Raw genomic sequence first — 20,000 nt, forward strand, 5'->3', positions numbered from 1 at the left:
CCACTCAAACGATCAACCACATACGGAGACAAACACAACCATTGGAGGTGTTCCAAACATTACGGTAGAGGAAGTAAATAGGGCACTAAAAGGCATGAAAAGAGGAAACACAAGGAGAAGACGGCATTAGTGTAGATCTTATTCAAGATGCAGGAGAGATTGCGGCAGTAAAACTGGCCAATCTTTTTAACAGATGTCAAAGCGTCGGTAAAACTCCGAAATCCTGGAAAAACTCAATAATAATTCTAATACACAAAAAGGGGGACACAAAAGACAAAGAATTACTGACCTATAAGCCTCCTTTCAGAAATCTATAAACTGTTCACAAAAATCATCACAGCCCGTACCACCGATACATTAGATTCAAAACAACCCAGGGAACAGGCAGGGTTCCGCAGCGGATTCTCAACTACAGACCATATCCACACACTAGCCCAAATAAGGGAGAAAACAAACGAATATAGGAAGCCCCTGAGTATGGCATTCGTAGTGTAGAGTAACGTAATTTCTTACACGAACGCTATGGGTTCGCGCATTTGCGAACGGGTGACGGGTGCCTCGCGTCCCTCTTCTTTCCTTTTTTTGTACTCCCCCGTCACGCCCTTTGGCGACGCCCTTCGGGGCGCTTTGTCAAACGCCCCACCTCCAGGAGTATTTTAGGCTGTGGAAAGGAGGAGAAGGAGCACCCAATCCAAGCACAAACGACCTGTAAAATGTGATCCCTAGTTGGCAACCCCCTGTCATGTCGGGGTCTCCAAGACCGCCATCTTTGAGTTGTGGAGGAGGTTTCAAGGCGGAAGGTTGTGTGCTTGGGTTGGGCAGGAGTGTGTTTTTCTCGAGTGTTCTTGTTTTAAAGTAAGTTTTTTATTCTACTACATGCCTGTTCTGTGATACCTTGTTTTATACATGTAGTAGCTTGTCCTCGATGAATAAACGTAAAGTAAAGAATTAGTAGTCTGTCAGTTGCCCTTGTGCCGGCCCGGTTTTCCCTCTTGCCCTTCCACGCCTTCCTGCTGCAGAAGGCTCCTCTACAGCTCCTGTAGGAGGGTGAGTGCCCCACGAACCCATTACAGTAAAGGTGGTTAGCAGCGAGTGGATCGTGAGGTTCTTTTTATTATTTTGCCTCCGAACCCACGGCCTCTCGCGTTTGTTTACATGTCTCGTTGCCATTGATATCTTTTTTGTTTTATCATTTTTATGTCTTTTATGTGTAAATTTTTAAGGCCTTCAGCCAGGTTCACATTTTAGTTCATTGCTTTTGCAGTAACTTTTTTTAAGCTTTTAACTTTAAGTAATTTTACTGTTTCGAATTTGCTTGCTTTTTATTAATTTAACTTTAACTTTTAATTTTGATGATTTTACTGTTCATGTTTTATTGTATTTTTCAGTCTTAGTGCCATTTGAGATTTAACTTTAGAATTTTATCAGTTTTTCTTAATTTTATAACTTGTTTTCAGTATTTTAAAAATTTAATGGGGTTTTTACTTTGATTTTTGTCTTATTATATGCCAGTGCCCAAATTATTTCCAGCATTTTAATTGTATTTTACTGTATTTATTAACTTGTTTTATTTACAGCATTTAATTGATTTTGTCTCATTATTTTATGTATAGATTTTATTGCAGCATTTAATGCTGGTTTCTTTTTTTATGTTTTGTATTTGTTTTTAGTGTTCTGTTTTTTTAGTGTTCCGTTTCTAGTGTAAGTGCCTCCACAGTGTCTCGGCCAGGGTGCAGTGATCTTTTTAAGTGTGACGTGGAGGGCTGCGAGTCTGTTCGCTACCACTTACGTCCACGCCCCTCACGCTCGCACAGTCACACCCGTTCTAGTGCACCTCAGACCATGGTGCGCCCCAAGGCACCATAGGCTGGGTCGCGCCCGCCTACCCCTGAGGAGGCAGTCCTTCTCGAAGGACCCCGCCTTGGGGTGGACCTAGGACTCACTGTTGCCCGTAGTGCAGGTGCTGCTGGGACTGCACGCTCGGACAGTGGGTCTCCCGCCAGCAGTGATGTGAGCGGCTTGCAGCTCATGGAGGCCAGGTTGGTGGATCGGCTCGAGGCACAAATGGGTAGGCAGCTCGCCCGCATGCAGGAACACCTGGAGGGACGCATGCAGGCGCAGATGCAGGCTTTGGCTTCCCTCCTGAAGAGCCAGCCTGTTGGGCCCTCTACGGCTACCGAGGATGCTGCTCCGGCCTCTGCTGCCCCTCCGCCATCGCTACCCTCAGCTCAGCCCTGCCTCGGAGAGGACCCCGAGCAATCCTCCCATCTGCCTCCAGCGGTGCCTGCAGAGCCTCGCCTTCCACAACGCTCTGCCCCGCTCCTGTCTGGGAGTCAACCTGCCGCTGACGTGGACCTCATGGGTCCCCGCCAGGTTGGGATCGCTTCAGCGCGGGACCAGAGTGCTCAGTCTGCAGCTAGACTGCCCCCGCAGCCGCCTGCCTCCTTCATGGCTGAACCTGTGCCTCAACCGCACGTGCGCCACCTTGGGACGTCCTACGGGGCCCCCTCACAGGGACCGTACCCGTCTCTTGAGACCCAGCCTCCAATCTCCACTGCACGTGAAGCTCAGCCTCCAGCCTCTCAGCCTCTAGCCTCCCAGCCTTCAGCCTTCCACTCATTCGCCAACCCGCATGCACCTCCAGTTCACTTAGGTGACCACAGCTGGACTCGTCCATTTTATGGCAGTGGACGAGACGAGGTGCCTTTTTTCTGTGGCGAGACTCCTTCGACTCAGAGCATCCAGCAGAGCCAGGAGCTGGAGTCCTGGATCTCCAGTATAGAGCTGGCCACCCTGCCAGCAACATCGGAAGCCTACATCCGGATGGCACGCAGCCGGGTAAGGGGGTACGCATGGTCAGTGCTCAACAGTCCTGGGTTCGCCCATATCCGGGATTGGGTTGACTTCAAAGCACGACTCCGCGAGCAATTCAGAGGTGTCTCTACGGCCAAGCATTTCTTCGATATGCTGGCTCGAGCCAGGATGGCGGTTGGCCAAGGACCTCTGGATTTTTATCGTGCTGTAGCGCTGGCCGTGCAGCAGGGCGCTCGTGATTACCCCCTGGACATCGGGAATGCGGAGAGCCTGATACAGCGTACCTTCCGGGATGGGCTTCCAGGGTGGCTCCGCCAGCAGCTCTTATGGCACGATTTTCCTTCCACCCGTGCCATGGCGGAGAAGTGCCAGCTGGTTTGGGACTCTGTAGTCGGAGCAAGGCATTCCCTACCAGACGTCCACGGGCTCCTCCGGCAGTCGTCCAGGCTGTGGACACCTCAGCATGGCATGCAGGACGACAGGATGGCCCTGGGCGCGTATAATCCAGGTCAGCACTTAGAAGTAACTATCCCCGGCCTGGAGTATTACAGGGACATATTGCCACAAGCGGCTCCAGTCATCCAGGCCCCTGAGAACACCTCGCTTAATGGTCCTCCGCTGGTAAGGAGATCGGCCGAGGCCCCTGCTTCACCTCGCCGCTCCCCTTCCCCACGTCGCAGGGACAACAGACAGCGCCCCTGGTGTGATTTTCACAGGATGGGAGGCCACCATACCAGCGAGTGCCGGGCAGGACGGGGTCGATGCTACCGTTGCGGTGAGTCGGGGCACCTCAAGGTCTCTTGTCCCTTTTCCCAACGCCGCTCGGAGGCAGACTCCCGACCCACGGGCGGCCGTAGCTACGAGCCGGGATCTCAGCAGCCAGTCGGCTCCACCACAGTTCCGAGGACGCCCCCTCATAGTCCTCGAGGTCGGAGGTAGGCCATTCTCCTGCTTCGTCGACACAGGTTCAGAGGTGACAATGATGAAGAGGGAGTCCCTAGCGCGTCTTCCTGGGGTACGCCTGCACTCTAGCCAAAGAGCGTTGCTGGGAGTTTCAGGCCAGCCAGCCCCAGTCACGGCGGAGGGGACCTGCTCCTGGGGATGGACCTCCTTCAGCGGCTTCCTGTTCGTCTCGTCTTTGGCCATGAACCTGACAAGAGCTGGCTGGAGTTGGATGGCTGCCGTCATGGGATCGCCTATACCCGTGGGAATGCAGAGGCACAGCATGTCCCTGCCTGTCATGAAATTCCTCGGGCGTCACCAGCAACCCTGGAGGACCCTGAACTGCTGCCGAATTCTGGACAGGTAACTGTCTCGCCTGTCCATGTGGCCGAGGAAACAATGGTGGAAGCAAAATCAGGGAAGTTTGTTGCTGCCACAGTTACGCGCAGCGCACCAGATGACACATGCCTGGCTGTTATTGAGGCCAGCACAGACCGCCTCACAGTACCCCGCACTTTGGTTACTGTCCAAGGACGTCGTTCAAGTGTGTGGGTTGTCAACCCCCACCCTAAGCCACGCAAGCTACGCCCAGGTGCTGTACTAGGGTACGCCTCATTCTTGGGACCCGAGGAGGTTGTCTGCACCTCCCCCTCTCCTACAGTTCCTAACGCCCCTTACTGCGAGTCGTCCAGGGAACTCTCACAGGCTACGGTCGCTCCATCTGAGGAGGAGCTCGAGGGGTTCCCATCGGTGGTGGAGCTCAAGGGCGAATTCCTTGATGACGACTATGACAGCTCTGCCGCCTGCCTTGATTTTGGGTACGAGGACGACGACTTCTTCGTGTTCCCTGAAACGCCAGAGCTGGACAAGGCCCACCAGCAGGAGATAGATGTTACCTGTGTTGTGGAGAGTGGAGGTGCTAGTGGTGCTGAGGTAGATGCTCCCTATTCCATAGCACTTGAGCATCTTGACCCAGAACAAGAGGCACAGCTGCGTGGTGTGCTGGACAGTTTTCCAAGCTTGTTCTCTGGAGATAAGCAGGCTGTTGGTAATGTGCCTGAAGTGGAGCACCACATTACGACGACGGACACTCCAGTGTGTGTACGGCAGTGGAGGCTCCCGCAGAAGATGAAGGAGATTATTCGCACTGAGTGCGACCGTATGTTGGTCCAAGGCGTCATCGAGCCGTCCTCCAGTCCCTGGCTGTCACCGGTGTTGCTTGTCCGCAAGAAGGATGGCTCTCACCGGTTTTGCGTCGACTATCGGGGTTTAAACAAGGTGACCACTCCCGACGCATATCCGCTACCCCGAATCGACGAGATGCTGGACTCGCTGACAGGGCGCACGTGGTTCACTGTCCTTGACAGCCGGTCTGCCTACTGGGCCATATCTGTGCACCCTGATGACCGGCCTAAGACAGCGTTTACTGACGGCCACCGACTTCTGCAATTTCGCCGTCTCCCCTTCGGGCTCTCCACTGCACCTACAACTTTCCCGCGCACCATGAACTTCGTGCTTGCAGCTGGACGATGTTGTGGTTGCATCTTCCTCCTTCAGCGACCATCTCCAGCATCTTCAGGAGACTTTGACTCTTCTCCAGGATGCAGGCATGAAGTTGAACCTGGAGAAGTGCGAGTTTGCCAGGCAGGAAGTCCAGCTCCTGGGTTTTATTGTGGGTTCCCGAGGAGTGAGCCCCAATCCGGCGAAGACCTCTGCCATTGCTACCATGAAGAGGCCGCGATCTGCCCAGGACATCCGTCGCTTCCTCGGAGCCTGCGGTTTCTTCCGTCGCCACATTCAGGGCTTTGCAGCAATGGCCAAACCCCTGACTGCTCTCACCAAGAAAGGGGTGAAGTTTGTTTGGGGAGATGCTGCTGAAGTGGCCTTCAATGCCTTGAAGGAGGCCCTAGTAAGTAATCCGGTTCTGCGCCTCCCAGACTTTAGCAAAACATTCGAGGTGCACTGTGATGCCAGCACCCAAGCCCTTGGAGGAGCCCTCCTTCAGCGTGATGAGGAAGGCACACCACATGCTGTCGCGTACTGGTCCCGCACACTGAAGGATGCTGAAACAAGATATGCGGTCATCGATCTGGAAGCTCTGGCTGTGGTGGAGGCAGTACGAGCCTTTGATCCTTACGTTTACGGCAGACGCTTTGAGGTTTGGACTGACCACAGGCCTCTCGTGGAGGTGTTCTCAAGGCGCACCAAGAGCAACCGCCTCAGTCGGTATGCCTATGAGCTCAGCGGGTATGACTTCCAGTTGAGGTACAAGACTGGGACCAGCCACCATGTCCCTGATCTTCTCTCACGGCCAGCAGGTGAGGTACCTATACTCTCAGGGACAGCCTGCCCTCTAGAGCATGTCCTGCCAGCCACAGTACCCAGGGAAACCGAGGATGCTGCACAACAACCACCAGCGGATGGTGACGAGGAGATGGAGCTCACCAAGATGACAGCTGACCAGATAAGGGGACATCAACTGCGAGATCCAACCTGTGAGGGCCTGCTCGGATTCCTGGAGGAGAGCAGGAGGGTACCAGTTGAGCGGCCTCCCGCTGCCCTCTCCAGTTTCGAAGTGGAGGAGGGCGTATTGTATTATTTGAGATCCTTCCCCGACAGAATTGTAAGGCAGGTGTACGTCCCCAGGCATCTCCAGTCTCAAGCACTACAGCACGCCCACTGTCCTCCAACTGCTACACATCCTGGGGTCCATCGTACTTACCAGAATCTCCAGGCTGCCTGGTATTTTCCAAATATGCTCCGCCTGGCAAGGGAGTATGTTGCCAGATGTCACGCATGCCAGCAACGTAAGGGCGTGGCAGGCCGAGCACCATTGGAAGGGCACCCACTGCCGGAAGCTCCCCTGGAAATGGTTTCAGCAGACCTCATGGACTTACGCGGGTCTGCACAGGGGTTCCGGTACGTACTCTCCATTGTCGACCATCATACCCGGTTCCTTCAGCTAGTCGCCCTCCGTGACAAGAGTGCTGACAGAGTGTTGAGGGCCTTTGTCGACAACTATGTCACTCTGTTTGGCCCACCTGACCAACTCCATATGGACAACGGCTTGGAGTTCTCTTCGGCTGAGTGGCGCTCACTTTTAGAGGAGCTGGAAGTGAAGTACTCCTTTTCGGTGGCCTACCACCCCCAGTCCAATGGGGTGGTGGAGCGCACCAACCGAACAGTTAAGGATGCGCTGGCTGCCTTGGCTCGGCAGGCTCCATCGCAGTGGCCCACGCATCTGCCAGCTGTCCGCCTGGCGCTCAACTCAGCTCTTCACCGTTCCGTTGGAGACCAGCCACTGTATTTGCTGACGGGCCGTATGGCAGTCTTCGGCCAGGGGCTTACGAACCGCCAGACAGTTGACCATGACCTGATGTTGACACGCCTTGCAGACGCTCGCCGGCTTGCAGTTGTGGTGAGCCGTAAAGCACGAGAAGATAACAAGGCACTTTATGACCAGGGCGCAAGGTGCTCAGGCCCATACGAGAAGGGCTCCCTGGTGCTACGTAAGGTCCAAGGGAACCGTGGGCCTCTTGGTGACTGCTGGCTTGGACCCTGTCGTGTCCAGAAGCGACTTGGGCCTGTCAGCTACGACATCCTGGACCTACGGCCCCCACATCGTGCCGTCAGGGTCCACGCCAATCAACTCCGTCCATTTCTCCCTGCCACTGAGGTCGACTACCTCGAAGAGTGCGACCAAGTGTTATATCCTTATGAACATTGAAAAATGTGAATTTTAACTGATTTGCGTGGACACATTTATTTGTGCTTGTCTGTGCCTTCATGACTTCTATGTGGTGCTCGATTTTTATTTATTGTCTGTGATTTTATTGTACAAACGTTTTATGTTCTAGTTTTTGGGCTGTGATTTTTACTTTGTTTATTGGTGCTATTTTGTGATTTTTTTTTACTTTTCTGTGTTCAGCATGCTAGTCTTGATTTTATATTTTATAACATTGTGAAATTTTATATTGAAACCTTTTGGATGTTAAGTGTATTTTGTATTTTATTATATATTTTAGTTTTTCATAACATTTTAGTTGGGTACTGGCACTTCTGGAGGTGTGGCGTTTTCTGTTCCCCGGGGAGGGGCTGTAGAGTAACGTAATTTCTTACACGAACGCTATGGGTTCGCGCATATGCGAACGGGTGACGGGTGCCTCGCGTCCCTCTTCTTTCCTTTTTTTTGTACTCCCCCGTCACGCCCTTTGGCGACGCCCTTCGGGGCGCTTTGTCAAACGCCCCACCTCCAGGAGTATTTTAGGCTGTGGAAAGGACAAACGACCTGTAAAATGTGATCCCTAGTTGGCAACCCCCTGTCATGTCGGGGTCTCCAAGACCGCCATCTTTGAGTTGTGGAGGCGGTTTCAAGGCGGAAGGTTGTGTGCTTGGTTTGGGCAGGAGCGTGTTTTTCTCGAGTGTTCTTGTTTTAAAGTAAGTTTTTTATTCTACATGCCTGTTCTGTGATACCTTGTTTTATACATGTAGTAGCTTGTCCTCGATGAATAAACGTAAAGTAAAGAATTAGTAGTCTGTCAGTTGCCCTTGTGCCGGCCCGGTTTTCCCTCTTGCCCTTCCACGCCTTCCTGCTGCAGAAGGCTCCTCTACAGCTCCTGTAGGAGGGTGAGTGCCCCACGAACCCACTACAGTAGATTATGAAAAGAGATTCGATTCGGTACAGACATCTCCAGTACTAGATGCAATTCGTAAACAAGGAGTAGAGGAAATATATTGCAGATTATTAGAGGATATATATAAAGATGGTACAGCGACCATCAAAATCCATGCAGAAACCAATAAGATACCAATAAAATAAGGGTGTTAGGCAGGGCGACACCTTCTCAATAAAACTGTTCACAGCTTGCTTAGAGGAAGTATTCAAGAAGTTAGATTGGAAGGAGAGAGGGATTAAAATAGGGAATGAGGACTTAAACAATCGAAGATTTGCAGATGACATTGTTCTTTTCGGCGAGTCAGCAGATGAGCTACACCAATTACTAAGTGATTTAAATAGGGAAAGTCTGAAGATTGGCCTTAAAATGAACATGAAAAAGACTAAAGTCATGTTCAACAGTCGAACCCCAATTAAGCAAATACAAATACAGGGCGAGGTACTAGAATGTGAACGAGTATGTATACCTAGGACAACTCATCAAGACGAGTACTTCCTGCGATGCCGAGATAAAACGACCAATCAGGCTAGGTTGGAGTGCCTTCGGTACACATAGTAATATATTACGAGGTCGTCTACCACTATGTCTAAAGAGAAAGATTTTTAACCAATGTGTCCTCCCCGTCATGACATATGGGTCTGAAACATGGACTACGACCAAGGCACTCGAGAGGAAATTAGTAAGTGCTCAAAGAGGAATGGAAAGGCTTATGCTAGAACTTAACTTAAGAGACAAGAAAAGAGCCACATGGATCAGGCAACAAACAAAGGTAGATGATATACTCAAGAGCATTAAGAAGAAAAAGTGGCAGTGCGCTGGACATATATATCCTAGACAGCAAGGTTTTACAGACAATTCCCGCGGGCGCTCTGCAACAACAAAATAAAAAATTAAAGTCCCAAATCAGGTTACCGAGGTTATATATATGTGAGAAAGATGGTAGAATGCAGTAACGCATTTGATATAGAAATACAAATTTTACCTCCCTGACCGGGACTCAAACCCGCGCCGTAAGATTGACAGGCACAGTGTTGAATCTGATCAGCTATACGACCCGCTAAAAGAATTGTCTAACCAGACGAATTATGAGACGTCATGGAAATTTACCTATTTACTCCTAGCAGAGCAGTGATAGCGAGGTTTTACAGACAATTCCTACGGGCGCTCCACAGCCGATCGGATTCAACACCGTGCCTGTCAATCTTACGGCGTGGGTCAGGGAGCTATGCAACAAATACCATCATGCCAGATATGGAACCATTAGAATTTCAAGAAAGTCTTGATGAAAATTTAAATATATTAACAGATGTAGCTGATATGTCAATAAATATGCCATCTTCTAATCATCCTGAAGATTCTAATGTTACAGATATATTTTTCATTATTTAGTCCATTTACCACAGATAATAAACTTCAAGATATGGGCCATAACTTTTCCACATCTAATCCTTTTACAAATAATGATAATAGTGACTTCTTGATAAATACATCAGAATCTTACCCAGAACTTAGAGAAAATGCTGTTACATATGTTACAGGATATGTATGCCATAAACTATTGAAGAATCACCCATGTGAAAAATGTAAATTTAATCTAATTGATACATCTGGCTGCTCATTAACTAGTAATGTATTTTGGGATGCTAAAGCTAATGATAAAATATGCTACTTAAAGTATCCAAAGTTTGAATTAGTAGATTTGATTACAGATTATGAGAAACAATTCAAATCTAAAATCAATTTATATATGTTTAAAGATCATATAAAAGTTAATCTTTCAAAAGAACTTTCAGCAATTGATTTTAACACTGATTTGTGTGCAGGGATTAAAGAAAAGATAATTGATATTTTTTTGACTATGAGAATTTATCACCATATATAAATTTCAAACAGATCTTGGAAGAAAGCGTAGGCTGGAGTCAAATGCTCCATCACTTCCCCCGCCGAAGAAAAATAGAAAATACCACAAGGTAACCCACAAGTAGCATGTATTAATATAGATATTATATGTTGTGTTTGTTTGTTTATTGTCAAGAAGGTGTTAAGTATCTATTTTGTTAAGTTTTATTACTGCATGTATCTGTTTCAGCTTATGTTTACAGTGTTTTGTATTTTATTTCATTTTATTTTTTCACCGCTTTGATGCTCACCTTATGCTATTTATGCTTTACACACAAGTAGCACGTTTTAGTATAAATATGTTTTGTTTGTTTGTTTGTTTGTTTTTCTTTGTGATAAGTATCTATTTTGTTCAATTTTATCACTGCATGTATCTTTTTCAGTTTGTTTACAGTGTTTTGTATTTTATTTCATTTGATTTTTTCAATACATAAGTAATGCAACGTGTGTTTTAATAGCTAACAAAGTGCAAGAAAATTATATTGATTTCCTATAATGGAGATGAAAACCATGACTAAATATAAATGCTTAGTAATAATAGAATTCAAACAATGCGCTATACATGAATACCAGTGACGAAAACAAAAGACTGAACGAAACCATGACGTCACAGCCTTTGTGACGTCACGAATAATGCTGGACTACGCCAATAGATGGCACTATTATGGTGGTATCTGGCAAGTATTGACTTACGCCCATTTCATTTATTTTAAATAGTGTTTACCTATCTTTCATATACAATCTTTGGATCAGACTATGTTTTTTGGAACTAGTGTCCCTGGCGTACTATTGAGATCCACTGTTGAAATATTTTTTTATAACTCTGTTGATGTATAAGATGGAACATTAGCAATGTGTGTGTCTTGTTCTCTTTCTTTGTGTGTATGGTTATTTACATACATACATACATATATACAGTATATATATATATATATATATATATATATATATATATATATATATATATATATATATATATATATATATATATATATATATATTTACATGAACAAATACACATAAGATATGTAAACTGAATTCGATTAGAATTATGGATCTAATTTGTTCTTTCATTTTTCTAGAACATAGGGAATTTAATTAATTGAAATGAAATCTTTCGATGCATAAGTTTATTAATCTTATATATTTTTTTCACATTTTTTAGTGAAATATTACAAAAGCAAAAGGATACTCGTTATTCATACGTGTGCAGGTCGTCATCATCAAGTCTCATTAAGGACTGATCGAGGGCTGTCCATCTAGCAAGGCATTGGGGATGCTTCTTCAACTCCTTTTAAAGCACAGAAGGTTTTGTAAGCTGCAATGGCGTCGCAAGCATCTTGGGCTGCATGGCACATCCTAATGAAGGGCTCCGGCTCAACTACCGCAATGCACTGTGATCGGATGCTGAGGAGTGCTTCACACTTGATCACACGAGCTACTGTGGCTCTGGCAGGAGGAATCTCAGGCATGGAGCACTGCTTCCTCTCCTGCCAAGCAGCTACCAACTCGCGAGGGCTAGAGGCTTCTGCGCCGTTGGGCATGAGGCGATCATCTCCGACTTCCCCGTTGTTGGGACCCAGAAGTCCTGCTACGCGGCCGAAAGTCCATCCTGAAGCCTCTATGGCCACAACTTGGCCCTTCTTAGCTACAATGACCTTCATTAAAGGACATCCTACCACTATCTCTCCAGCCTTCTTCTCGATCCTAATCTTTCCAACGGTCTCCTCCGATCCCCTGATTGGTTGACCATTAACAAGGACTTCAGTGTCAGGCTTGATAACAACAGTGGCATCGGGCGTTTTGAGCTCAAGTTGTGCAGGAGCTGAGGGCTCCGGGTGGGACATCATAATGCTATGGGAACCGTGGGTGGCCAACAGAACCTTGCAGGGGCTTCGAGGCGCTCGCACCACAAGGCCGTCGAAGGTGAGGATCTCGGTACCTCCGACTACCATGGCTGTTCGAGGGTAGGGGGGCAACAGATCTGTGATACGATGTGGAATGAAGGTGTAATACATCCAAATTAGGTCTTCCAGGGTATAAGGCAGAGTGCCCTCAATCAGCCACGTAAAGTCTTTGCGGATTTCGTATGGGTTTATCAAATCCTTGATAAACTGCACCACTGAATACAGAGGTTTATACAATGGAATCTCGATCTTAAGTTGGTTCCCTTCAGCCTTCATGACGAGGACGTGGAAATCCTCAAGAAGTGTTTCTGCCAGTGCGTTTGCCTCTACTGCTGCCAGACGACCCTAGTGAAAAGACGAGATATGTGAAAAGAGTTGCATTTTTCACGTTCGAGTCTATACATTTACTTTATGAGAAAGGTTGATTGTGAGGAAAGTACAAAATACAGAACAACTTACAGGGCTCAGGTTTTCCATGATCCAGTTGATGATTCTTTGGAAAGCAGGAACTTCCATGATCCTCTCGAACATCAGATTATAGTCTCTCTCAAGAGTACTCATCATGTTAGTTATAACATACTTAATGGCCTCATATTCCTCTGGGTACTTATCCAACACTGCATCCAACATCCTCTTTACAATCTCAAAAACTTCAGTCCTTTTCAGTCCTTCTACCATACGGCGTACAGGTTCAGGCAGCTCTCCTGTCTCTAGAACCTCCATCGTTTCCTTCATGACTGTAAATAATTGTGTTCGAAATTAGTTTTCTCTTTACACTAACATATCTGATAGACAAATTCCAGAATGCAAACACTTTGTTTTTTCAACTCACCTGTAAACATCCGAGCTGTAATATCCTTGACCATGTTTAGACAAACACTGAACATCCTCTCACGTTGTTCAAGGATGCTTTTCTCTAGCTGAGCCCAAAGTCGAACGATTTTCCTAAGGCTGTTCCTGATGCGACCAAAGGAAGGCATTTCTTCAAAGATAGGCCTGCTATCTTCTACCAGATCCTGGTAGATCATCATCAGTTCCCTTTTGGCTTCACCTATCAGTGTGTAGAACTCTGGTGCTGGAACGTTTGCTGCACTCCCTGCGACTTCTCCTATGATATCCTCAACTCCAGGATCCATGGAGCTCAAGACATTTGAGAGCTCTTCCCAGATAAGTTCCTATTAGACAAACAATAAGGTATTATGTAAGCTACTTTGCAATCCTCTATGCTTGTTGTGTGAATCACATACTATATGTTTTATTTCACATTTGTAATGCTTACCTTCACACGGTAGATTTCTTCACGCTCAAAAGCAAAGCCAACATCGATTACTGCAGGGTCAACCATCTCCAGACGAGCAAGGATGATAGCACTCTCCTCCTGTGACTGTGTTGTTCCTTGACTCAGACTAAATTCTAAATTGGCTGGTGCCTGGAGGCCAATCCTAGCAATGTATTTCCTATCAGCACCCTGCCTGATGGTGGTCACCTCCACAAAGGCTGGTTTACACATGGTGGAATAGATGTGATGTGTACCTAAAATAGGTGCATGTACGACAGCAGACATTGCCAGGCCGTTACATGTGGCTGTTTCATCAGGTTTCACTACCCCAGACACTTCAAATACCGGGGTGCTCTCAAACTCTACAGTGCAAGCCAGGACTGCATTCCTTGGAGTAGTTTTGTCGTATTTGGCAATAACCTTGAGGGATGGCGGGGCAGATGCAGATTTCTTGATTTCCACATCGAAACCAACAGTGTCTGGAGCGACGGCTGTGGTTAGGATGATTTGGGGGCTCACTCTAAGAATCTGTAAGAAAATAAAGGAGTTTGGACTTGCATTCTGTAGTGTTTAGCAGACAGCTATGCACATGAAATAATATGTATTACTAAAAGGTTATAAAACTTACTCTGCTGACAATGGAAGCTTCAGTTCTAATGGTGCTTTCTGAAACTCGTGTTGATGCAAGGTGGCCAGTAATCTTGTCCTCACTGGATGGGAAAATATCCAGCTCTACAGTTCCTTCCACTGTTCCTTGACCAGCTGTGTACTGAAGTGCAAACTGCATGGCTTTGGGAAGAACTGGATGGTTTATTTGGCTCTCCCACTTGCCTTGGTTGCCCTCGTGTGTAGCCTTGTAACCAATCTCATATGGGGACTGAGAGCTATGCTTGTTAGCATAGAACTTGATTCCTGACTGTGAAGGAGAAATGTGAGCTTCACCCTCCATTGTACGTGATGGAGTCTTTACAAGAATATTGTAAGATGTTGGTGTTGGCTTGCTGAAGCGATAGCGATAGTTGGCTGGCTCGGACCTTTCGATTCTCTCCTCCTTCTCAAAAGTAACCACAGCACGGATAATCTTCAGTAGCTGAACTGCAGCCTTAATGTCCAGTCCTGCTTCAATGGCCTCAATCTCACCATGGGGATGGATCCTCACATTCCAGTCAAAGACAGTTTTGGGAGCATTTCTTGTCATCATGCACTTGCCTTCATAAGAACCTTCTTTGTTTTCAACGGCGAATTCGAACATGAGAGGCTTCCTTAGGATAAGGCCTTCAGCATCAACCTGGGAAAATATTATGACATTTTCTCACTTCCTGCTAATCACTAATGTCTGTTGTTCCACTTAGATTAATTCATGACTTAGAAAATCAGATATATGGGAAAAGCTGCTTACCTTAAATAATATCACATGTGCCTCTGGCTTTGTATGATGTTTCAGAATCGTCTCCAACCTTGTTTCCTTTCCTTCAGGAGCTACATATACCACCTTGGTCTCAAGAGCATAGCAGTATGGCCCATCGAGCCTCTCAGCTGCAACAGAACCTGTGAATTTATGCTCTTCGCCCTCAGTGTTCTTGTATCTGAAGACGGTAATAACTTTGGTGGTAGGTTGTTGGTCCTCGACCTTATAGCTGGCTTCTACGGCAAAAGTCCTCTGAGAAGGTATGGTTACTTCCAGCTCAAAACCAGATGCCATGATATCTTCACCATTCAGGTTCAGCTTCATATGGTATGGTTCTCCAGCTATTATGACGTTTCCGCTGGAAAAAAGAAATCATGTTGAGAACCTTCCAATCAAAATTTATGTGAATTGTATGATTAACAAGTCAGTTTACATAGTATTACACATATATGAATGTGTGTGTGTGTATATATATACACACACACACACACACATTGGTGTACAGGTGAAGCAAATTCTTTTAAAGGAAGCCAAAACTACTCACTGAACAGAAGCATGACCCAGGTCAGAAGAACTGCTGATTACATTAGCGTCAACAACAATCTTGTTGTTAGGGTTACGATCTGCATCCCAGGCGAATTCAGCATTCATCTTCTTATTTCCACCGTCAATATCTACAAAAGCCTTAACGCGATGTGCAGACGCACTCTTGGGCAAGACTGCTGTGTTGAGGCTCACATGGACGTTCTCATGCATTACTGTGGTATCAAGCATGAACTCCATGAGGGCAGGGACTACGAGCTTGGTGCTGCTTGTTGTTTTCTGTTCGGGTCCTTCTCCAGAGTTCATTGTCCATTTAAATGCAAACAGGCTTTCTTGTCTGTTCTTCATTTCAAAAGCCAGAATTTGTTTGCTGTTACTTCCAAGTATAGTTGTAGAAATGATGTGAGGTTCCATATCAAGGACAGCAACTTTAAGTTCAGCTTCGATCTTCAGCTTTCTCGGTGAGAAAATGAGGGTGACCGGACCATCAAGTTGCAGCAGAATACGCTGACCTTGTTTGACGGCAACTTCAACGGCATATTTGCCGTTTTCTTCCTCATTGAACTTGCTTTCAAACTTGATGGCTCGCATGTATTCCGGAGCATCAACCTGGGTGTAAAAATGACTCAACTAACTATTGCAACTTTGAGTGGATACTACTGCAGCATAACATAGAACATAAACCTCTGAAAATGTGTCAACAGCTTATCATTAAGATATACAGTCATGGAAAGCTTTTATATACTTTCTTTCCCACCTTAGTAAATGGGTTACTCACCAACACTTGGACAGTGTGTGCATTGCTGGATCGCTCATACAAAGCTCCAAATTCAAACATCTTCAAGTTCTCTTTGGGCTTAGTCACTTCTACACTTGTTCCCATCTTCGATGCGCCAAGGAATAGGTCATAGCAAGCTCTATATGAATGTTGTCCAAAATTAACTGTAAGAAAAAAAAAAAAAGTTTCAATTCAGGAATATTCATTATATTTATATTATTAGCAAACCAACAATTGCCTATAATGAAAGGTGCCAACTGCCATGAACATGTGATTCAGTGAGAATTATATTGTCCATACAAAGTTTTATTACAGTACCTGCAACTTCGTTATGAATAATCATGTTCCTGAACATTCTTCCTTTGGTATTCATGACAGCCTTCACTGACATAATCTCACTGTTTCCTTCTTCCACACTAAAGGTAGCAACGTGCTCACTAGCTTCAGTAGACCCAGTCATTTTGTGGATAGCAGATGCTATTTTCCAACCTCTAATACCAGTGTGGAATTCTATCTTCCGTACTTCAGTTGGAATAAACATACAGGTATATGGGCTGTACCTAAAGTCTGCATCAACTGAAATTGAAACTCATACTTTAGAAAAGTCATAAGTCAAATAATCCTTGATCAAAGAGTATAACTGAGTATTCAATAATCTTACATATAATTGAAATGGGTAACATAGAGGATTCATAAAAGTTACCTTCGAAGTTAAAATCAACATAGTCCTTCAGTTCATTCATTGTCCTGCAAATTATTTCCACCGCCGGGTCATTAATCTTCTTGATGAACTTGGCTTCCACAATCTTAGATGAGGTAGCAAACCTCCTGTTCCGACTTGTGAACACGTTTACTTCATATTGCGCTTCATTAGCAACTTCCTTTCCAATGATGTCGACCTTAAATCCTCGTGAAATATCAAATTCATTGGACCTGAGCTTTACAAAGGTCTCAATGGCCTTGTGCTCTTCCTCATTGGTGAAGGTAGTCCACAGTCCTGCTGAGATGCTAGAAGACTCAAATTTGGCATAAACAGCGTGGGACCTCTCTTCCTTGGTATAGGACATAGTCATTTCAGCCTGTCGTGGTGTCGCAGCTCCTTGGGTCTCCATGTTCACCTTGATGACCTTATTACTCTTCTTGTTCTTGATGGCAGTAGTCATTCGGTAACCTCTCATGGAAGGGTCGGTTTTCTCAATGTACAACTTGGCGACAATGGGTTCTCCAAGAGGCATAGCAGTACTACGGAAGATATCAGGGAAGTTCATCTCATGGCACATCTTCAGACCAAACACTGGTTCAAGAGCTTCCATGCAGTTCTCATGGTGAATCCTGACGTCCCTCATGGAGGGTGGACTAACCTTCATCACTCTCTTACCAACAGCCTTGACAAGATTGGTCTCTGCCTTGACACTGAGTAGTTCCATCCTCTCTGGAAGATCCAGTGCAAACTCAAATGCATTGTCTTCAGTCTTTCTGATGTTAATGGTGGCTCCATTGGCCGTTGCAATGGTGCTCTTCAGCTCAGTCCCTGCCTTAGCAATGTGACAGTCATAGCCAACAAAACCATGGACTGCAACTGATGCACTTGGGATCAGTTTGAGACTCCTCTCAACATGTGCTGGGTTGGTGAAGAGTTCAATGATATTAATGTCACCAGCCAGTTTGATTCCTACAACAGCAGTTCCTTCCAACTTAATCTTGAGTGGAGTACCTTGAATGGTGGGCAAAGAGTAGTCAAGGAATATTTGGCCTGTGCGTGCAGAATCGATGTCTAGATTGTGAATATTGGGAAGAATTTCATCGAAGTAAGAGAAAAGTGACTCAATTATTCTGTCAGCATCCAATTCCTTCAGGTCTTCAGCAATGGAAGCATAGGTTACTTCATGTCCAAAGATTCTTGCAAATACATCAGCTCGGACTTCACCCTCTTTCCTTTCTCCATAGAGCTTTTTGAAAAATCTGGAAATGGTAGACATGCTGATAGCCCTCTTTTCTCGAAGTGTGTCTTCCAAATGCTCGGCAATGCGATGTCCCTTCTCTTCAGCAAAAGCAACCACATCTTTCAAAATGCGTCCAAAAGAGGCCTTGCGAAGATATCCTTCTGGACCAACCAGTTCCTTAATGATTGGGTCTAAACCTTCAAGACGGATGCCAGCCTCTCCTAAATTGATGTTCAAGTCCTCAATAGTTGTTCGGAGGTTCAGATCAACGGAACGAGGAAGGAAGGATTCAGGGGTGTAGATGATGTTGGATTCCACACCAGCACCGATACCGAATGAAGGAGCAAAGTAAGACATCTCGATATTGCGAGAATATTTCCTGATGTCTCCATCAAAGTCTCTGGGAATAACAAAGTTGGTGAGGAGGTAACGGAGGCGTTCTCTGTCAGGTGAGGCGGATTCTTGGATGTTCAACAAGTGGCTCAGAATGAAACCTCGTACTGGAAGAAGAGAGAAATACTCCAATTGGAGATAATTCAGTTTTCAACAAATTATTTGAGAAAGCTTTCAACTTATTTCAACTCTATATAGCATATATATAAAGTGACTACATAGAATATCACCTTGAGTATTCTTTTCTTCGGAAACCTTAGAAATAATCTTCTGGAGATGTTCCTCTTCAGCACATCTGATTGCTCCCAAATAAGCTGCGATGCGAACCTCAGTAGCCATGGATGGGTGAACTGCGATGTCGCTAAGTTTTTCAGTAACCTGTAATAAAATCTGCATGTTAGTTTAAGAAAGTAGATTACTCTTAGTTGATATTTCAGTGTCTATTGACATGAATATGTTTTCCTTTTTCTTTTTTTCTTTTTTTACAAAATATAAGTTTCGTTTTTACTTTACTTACATAGCGAGCACACTGAGTATGCCTGAAGACATGTGCAGCTGCTACTCGGATGCTAGTTTCTACTCCCTCTTGTTCAATACAGCCGACTGCTGCTCTTGTTACTGCAGGTGTAACTACACCCATGTTGCCTAGTGCTTTGAATGTTGCAAGAGCTTCTTTCTCAACTTGTTCACCGGCAGAAGGAGAGCACTGACGTTGAGCTTTGGTGGCCAGAATCTGTGCAATTCTCTTGACTGGAGCTTTCTCGCTGCAATGAGGAGTGTGACGGCAGTAGTTGTTGACCATAGTGGCAGCAGCCAGAGCCACAGAAGGCACAGGCCGAGGGCTCTCGAACAAGGGTGTGAGCGCCTTCACAGCTTCGATGTCGGGTCGTGGGGTGAGGTAGAGAGCAGCTGTGTAAAGAGCAAGACGTCCTCCTGTTGCTCGTCCACTTTCTATTTCCTGGACCATGATCTTGACAGCACCAGACTCATACAGGAAGGCAATGGCATCCAGGAAGATGCTCTCCAACCTAGCGGAGTTTGCACAATAACGTCCTCCTCGAACCTTCTCTGCAGTTGCTTCAACAACTGTCTCAGGAACACGACGCAATAAGTGAAGGGCCTTGTCAACCAGTTCAGCAGCATCAGCCTCAACAGTCTCCATGGTCTTCTGGCAGATCTCCTTCATGACCGCATCCACCTCAGGTGCCAGCTCAGGCTCCTTCCCTGTTTCATGGTTGAACAAGAGGCTTTCAATTTCGAATTCTCCCCGAGGGATGGCACTGATGGCTGAGGTGTCCCTGGACTCAGAGATGAAGCGAAGTGTTGACTCTTGATTGGCCTCCACGTACTTGTAGACTCCAAAGGCAGGTCGAACGATGTTCTTGTCCTCACAGGTGACGGCGGTGTAGATGCCATTG

The 20,000-nt window shown here is 46.1% G+C and overlaps 1 protein-coding gene across 1 annotated transcript in view; it reads right to left on the minus strand.

The window, feature by feature from the left end:
* Window positions 1-11,454: 11,454 nt before the first annotated feature.
* The window catches only part of LOC122244198 (vitellogenin), a 9,988-nt gene continuing 1,442 nt past the window's right edge, over window positions 11,455-20,000 (minus strand). The window contains exons 4-15 of the mRNA XM_086535021.1: window positions 19,100-20,000; window positions 18,813-18,960; window positions 16,950-18,689; window positions 16,565-16,822; window positions 16,247-16,410; window positions 15,470-16,077; window positions 14,917-15,283; window positions 14,146-14,805; window positions 13,518-14,045; window positions 13,071-13,413; window positions 12,698-12,975; window positions 11,455-12,583 (exon numbers count right to left, since the gene is read on the minus strand). The exon at window positions 19,100-20,000 is cut by the window's right edge and continues 191 nt beyond it. Of these exons, the coding sequence (XP_086391147.1) occupies window positions 11,591-12,583; window positions 12,698-12,975; window positions 13,071-13,413; window positions 13,518-14,045; window positions 14,146-14,805; window positions 14,917-15,283; window positions 15,470-16,077; window positions 16,247-16,410; window positions 16,565-16,822; window positions 16,950-18,689; window positions 18,813-18,960; window positions 19,100-20,000 (6,988 nt within the window). The 3' untranslated portion in view covers window positions 11,455-11,590. The remainder of the gene's footprint in view (window positions 12,584-12,697; window positions 12,976-13,070; window positions 13,414-13,517; window positions 14,046-14,145; window positions 14,806-14,916; window positions 15,284-15,469; window positions 16,078-16,246; window positions 16,411-16,564; window positions 16,823-16,949; window positions 18,690-18,812; window positions 18,961-19,099) is intronic.

This window comes from Penaeus japonicus, unplaced genomic scaffold (genome assembly GCF_977035675.1).
Source record: "Penaeus japonicus unplaced genomic scaffold, GWHDUDI00000001_assembly GWHDUDI00000042, whole genome shotgun sequence".
In the NCBI taxonomy this organism is placed as follows: domain Eukaryota; kingdom Metazoa; phylum Arthropoda; class Malacostraca; order Decapoda; family Penaeidae; genus Penaeus; species Penaeus japonicus.